The 6,000-nt window shown below is 40.3% G+C and overlaps 1 protein-coding gene across 1 annotated transcript in view; it reads left to right on the forward strand.

Moving 5' to 3' along the window:
- LOC126213419 (eukaryotic translation initiation factor 4 gamma 1-like) overlaps nt 1–4,753 on the forward strand; it is a 110,616-nt gene extending 105,863 nt beyond the window's left edge. Inside the window, exon 13 of the mRNA XM_049941159.1 lies at nt 4,353–4,753. Within this exon, the coding sequence (XP_049797116.1) occupies nt 4,353–4,549 (197 nt within the window). The 3' untranslated portion in view covers nt 4,550–4,753. The remainder of the gene's footprint in view (nt 1–4,352) is intronic.
- The last annotated feature ends 1,247 nt before the right edge of the window (nt 4,754–6,000 follow it).

A 6,000-nucleotide genomic window follows, 5' to 3' on the forward strand; every position in this document is an offset into this window, starting at 1 on the left:
TATTTATTCTAGTACATACTGCCACATCAAAAGTAGTTTGTGTTAAAAAATATGGATCGTAAGGAAAACATCGTGTCAGTCGGTAGCAGTTTGTACAGTATGTACTCGTATGTTTCTCAAAGGAAAAATCGCACAACACCTGTTAAAATAACAGATATAACGCAGTGGGTAATAAATGACAATAATGAACATAGTTGAACCAACATATTATTGATGGTCACAAATGTGTTGGTTTACACAATTCTTCCCCACATGTACACTTCTTTCAAGATGCCTACTTTCTTCTGAGGTTATTTCTGAAATCCGTGAATGTATTCTAAATCTGTCTTGCGACTACAAGGAAATGCGTATTTTTTTCACCAAATGTTCCATTTTATGGAAATAAAATATCTGTGGTCTTAATGAAGCGAACATAACATTTGGCTTGCTTTCTCCAGCTAAAAAGTTCATTAGAAAAGATATTGATGTTAGTACTTAATCGCTCACAAGTTTAGAAATACAGAAGTACTTACATATTTTTGGTCAACTGTCTTTATTTACACACGGGATCTCAAAATTTGTCGGGGGGGAAATGCTAAGAGATCTCGAGTTCGAGTGTCGGTCCGGCACACAGTTTCAATCTTCCAGGAAGTTTCATATCAGCGCGTACTCCGCCGCAGAGTGAAAATCTCATTCTGGATGCTAAAACTTGGCTGTAAATCGGGAAATATTGAGGAATTTCACTTGGGGAAACTTGCGGCAGCCCTGTTGGAGTAACATTCGACTATTAATAGGTATAGAAAAATTTCTGGAAAAGTGATAATGCTCAATTAGTGGTATTGAGTGCTCTAATGCCAAATCTGTTGTATAAATACTATGTCTGTTCAAGAAATTCCGCAAATGTCTCCAGGGAATTTTTATGTATTTCCCTTTTACTTATTGTGCATTGTCTCCTGAGAAATAATTTCCTCCACAATTGACGCACCAGCACAAATGCAATGTTCACTTCCGGAAGCAGTCACATTGCTGGATCGCGCAAAGTGCTGTCTGCAAATTTTCTTTTATCTCATCTGTCATTGCAAATCTTGGTCCTTTCAACTGGGTTTCCAACTGTGGAAAAAACAATGCATGCAGGGGCAATGTCTGGAGACTACTAAGGATGAGGCAGCACAGTCATTTCATTTTCTGTGCAATAGTCACACGTGAACAGTGACAAATGTGTAGGTGCATTATCGTGATGCGAGAGCCATCAATTTGTCTCGCTACATTCCATACAGTTTTCTTATATTTTCTCGCAGGTGTCACAACGTGGCCCGATAGTACTGTCGATTAACAGTTTGTCCCTGTGGCACAAACTAATCCTTCAAAGTCAAAGAAAATAATCAGTGCGGCTTTGGCATTTGATCTGACCTGATGAGCTATTTTTGGTGTTAGAGAACCGTGTTAGCCATCTGTAACAGTATGGCTTTAGCACTCGTCAATGCAGGCTTCCTATATCACTTTGGTAAGGTTTTCTTGAGTTTTCACGCAAGATTTAATGCAGACGAGTCACTCCTGTAACTCTGCCGCCTCTAAATTCGCAAACTGTAAGACTTCCAGGGCTGTTAACTACATTTAGTTTGAACACACCATTGGCTTGAAATTACAACTGTTATGGAAATATTAAACAGTCCTCATATAACTTCTTAAGGCTCAGTAAAACTGTTACAAATCTGAGAATGACAGTATACTAATATTTGCCTCCTAGAGGCTATGGTGCGTGTCTAATCTTAAAATTACAGTTCACTTGCTGTGTAACAACAGAAATAGGGGAGAAATGAGGACTTCAGTATGAATTGACAGTTTATTGTATTTGTGCTGAAAGCAAGCTTCATTATATTTGAAAACAGATTGCTATTACTGATTACTGCAAGGAATTATCAAATGCTGTGTCTTAATTGGCAAACTATGCTCACAAGTTACTCTGGAAAATACTTGCTATACAGATGCAAGTTCCTAAATCATAGCAGTGAAGGTTTAAACTGCATTTCACACTATCAGGCAATGTAAGAAAAAATAATTGCTATTTTCTTTTAAGAAGACACAAAGTTGCAGACACACAATTTACTCTCTCACATAAAGGTTTCAGCCACAGCGTTTGTCAGTAAAATATACACAAACACAAAAGCGAGCGCACCTAATGCACACACGGCCACCGACTCCAGCATCTCGGGTCGGAATGAAACATGACGTGGGATGCAAGCAGTAGTCTGGAGGGGATCGGGAAGGGGAAGGGATAACAGTGTACGAGTGGGGGGAGAGGTAAGCTCTCGTCTCGCAGTGTGTGCACGGACTAGACTGCCGTCGAGAGCAGCGTCGGGAGGTTGTGGAGTGGGGAGGTGGGGAAAAAGGAACAAAAAGGAGAGGAGTGGGGAAAGACGGGTGGGTGTGCAGAGGGCTGCAAATAAGCAGAGTCGGAGATGAGAATGGGGAGGAGATGATCGAACACAAGGGTGGAAACTGTTCTGTGAAGGGCTCGAGGCCGGGATAATTATGGGAGCAGAGAATGTGTTGTAAGGATAACTCCCATCTGTGCAGTTCAGAGAAGCTGGTAATGGAGGGAAGGCTCCAGATGGCTCGGTTAGTGAAGCAGCAATTAAAGTGTGACGTTCAGCTGCACGTTGGTCTACTTAGCACGTGGCCGCAGTCTGGTGGTGGCCGTTCATCTCGGTGTCAGTATTCCTACTGATATAAAAAGCTGTCCAATGAATGCAGCAGAGCTGGTAAATGACATGGCTGCTTTCAAAGGTGACCAGTGCCTGATGGGGATAGGATAAACCTGTGACAGGTCTGGAATAGAAAGTGCTTGGCAGGTTTTGCACCTGGTCCTCCACTGGTATATGATCCTTGTGGCAGGGCGCAATGATAGGTAATCAAACCTAGTAGTAAACTCTTTACTTAGTCCCCTGTTTCACTCATTTGAGGTTTGTTCTTTCTTGTACACTTTATCATAAAAATATATAAACAAAGATGAGGTGACTTACCGAACGAAAGTGCTGGCAGGTCGATAGACACACAAACAAACACAAACATACACACAAAATTCTAGCTTTCGCAACCAACGATTGCCTCAACAGGAAAGAGGGAAGGAGAGGGAAAGATGAAAGGATGTGGGTTTTAAGGGAGAGGGTAAGGAGTCATTCCAATCCCGGGAGCGGAAAGACTTACCTTAAGGGGAAAAAAGGACAGGTATACACTCGCGCACACACACACATATCCATCCACACACACATATCCATCCACACATACATATCCATCCACACATACAGACACAAGCAGACAGAAATATTTTATAATTGAATATATTTTCTGCTAAATTGGCAAATGTGACATTGTTACATCTTGCAGGCAAAAACATGAGTTGTGTGAATGATAAAACAGCTATTAACTATGAATTGGCAGTTAAAATGTGCGACAGTTATGCTGTAATGACTTAGTGTTCACTGCACAGGAATACGAAACCTGTTGCTTTAGTTTGAATGAAGTGAGTAAAAGAATGCCATGCTTTCATAATGGTTACAACTGACACCTACCTCTGTAACGAAACACTAAAATTGACCTGTGTAGAGAATAAAACAGCCAAAATGTTTTCATTGCCACGATTAAATTGAATAAACTTCTGCAGCTGCACAGTGTACTTATATCAGTGCAGCAAATCATTTTGTTCAAATGTTTCTGGTTAATTTATTGTTCACAAATAGAGTAACATGTTGCACACCTCGAAGTCTGCAGAATGTGTGCAATGGCTGGAAAGAATATTAAAGTAACTCGAGTGGCAGGGAACGACCACAAACTGGTGGGAGCCATTCCTCACACTATTCTCTTGCAGTGTTGCCTTTCTTGTAGTACTGTGCATAGCCTTCTCGAGTGTGGTCACATGCCACATTTCCTGCGGTCCGTCCCATTTTTTCATTCGAGAAAACTTCAGTGTTATGCTGGGCAGAAAGAAAGTTGGGCAATACAATTTTGATTAACAGTAAGTTGTTACCAGGCCTTTAGAATCCTGGGAGTGACCTGAGCCGGTTAAGTTGGGGCCTTGGAGCATGCCCAAAGTGTTGCGCATCACATTCTGTATCATGTTTTATTCGTTGTGCTGTTGTGTATCTTTCTAAAATTGACAGTTAGCGAATGCAGTTCTCTTACTATTTCCACTCTGTTACGTAATTGGTCAATATCTCTCTTGCAGTAGATATGCTTTTATATTTTAGTGTTACAGATACACTTTGTTATATATACACCCATGTCTTTTAATGGGTTCCAGGCATCTGCTGAAACTTTATGGTGACAGCCAAATTTCCTTCTCTCTCCTAGTCATATTTATCATCTGTTCGCAGGTCTGCTGCGAGACTTATTCCAGGCGCTCTGGGACTACGGCTGTGTGGCAAACGAGACGTTCCTGAGATGGGAGCAGAGCAAAGATCCAGCATTCCTGCAGGGCAAAGGCGTCGCACTGAAATCTCTGACGGCATTCTTTACTGCACTGCGGGAGGCCGATGACGACTTGAGCGAAGAGTGTGCCTCGGGCCAGTGATAAACGGGGGAGGTCTCTCTGCTGTCGCGGAGATTTCAACTCGGCACTGGGGAACGAGAGAGTAGAGCATGGAACTTCATCGAACGGCCTCTGTATTCCTTGCCTCCTAAGGAGGTCGTGACGTTAGGACTTTGGGATATGAAAATTTATATATACATATTATTATTATTATATATAAATACTTGACTATAAATACTGCAGAGACTGTATAAAAATTGACTCCAGCCAGATGGCATGCTTTAGAAGTATATAAAATATATGAAAGAGATCGCAAATCTGTGTTATGAAATGTTGTTATATTGATTCTTACAGCATTGTTAATAACTTCCTTCTTTTCTCAGTTTCTTTTCCGTTTTAAATTAAATTTGAATAGGTTTTGAAATGCAGCTCGTCTGATCTAGGTCATTGTTTCCTTTCTCTGCACTCCATCTGAAATGGCCCATTTTAAAGTTAGAGAAATTTGATGTAGACACATTTAGGTAACACGTTTATTTTTCTGAGAGACCATTTCGTAAATTTCTGTTGCGTGCACGTGCCTGTCGGTGCTGCGTGTACGCGGTGTTACATCTTGTTTTAATGTTAGGAGCAACTAAACGTTTTGTGTTTCTGTGATGGGGGAGTGAGAAGATGCTGTATTACTAAATGTACACATACTTACTATATATATATATATCTTACATTACATTACAAATAGCAGCAGTTACCATTCTCTCATATATATATATATATATATATATATATATATATATATATATATATATATATATATATATATATATATATATATATATATATAATAGAGGGAAACATTCCACGTGGGAAAAATTATATTATTTGTCTTAAATATGTCTGCTTGTGTCTGTATGTGTGGATGGATATGTGTGTGTGTGCGAGTGTATACCTGTCCTTTTTTCCCCTTAAGGTAAGTCTTTCCGCTCCCGGGATTGGAATGACTCCTTACCCTCTCCCTTAAAACCCACATCCTTTCATCTTTCCCTCTTTCCTGCTGAGGCAACCGTTGGTTGCGAAAGCTAGAATTTTGTGTGTAAGTTTGTGTTTGTTTGTGTGTCTATCGACCTGCCAGCGCCTTCGTTCGGTAAGTCACTTCATATATATATATATATATATATATATATATATATATATATATATATATATATATATATATATATATATATAAAGATGATGTGACTTACCAAATGAAAGTGCTGGCAGGTCGACAGACACACAAACAAACACAAACATACACACAAAATTCAAGCTTTCGCAACAAACTGTTGCCTCAGCAGGAAAGAGGGAAAGATGAAAGGATGTGGGTTTTAAGGGAGAGGGTAAGGAGTCATTCCAATCCCGGGAGCAGTGGTTCAACACTGGACTCGCATTCGGGAGGACGACGGTTCAATCCCGCGTCCGGCCATCCTGATTTAGGTTTTCCGTGATTTCCCTAAATC

The sequence above is a fragment of the Schistocerca nitens genome, chromosome 11 (assembly GCF_023898315.1).
Source record: "Schistocerca nitens isolate TAMUIC-IGC-003100 chromosome 11, iqSchNite1.1, whole genome shotgun sequence".
In the NCBI taxonomy this organism is placed as follows: Eukaryota; Metazoa; Arthropoda; class Insecta; order Orthoptera; family Acrididae; genus Schistocerca; species Schistocerca nitens.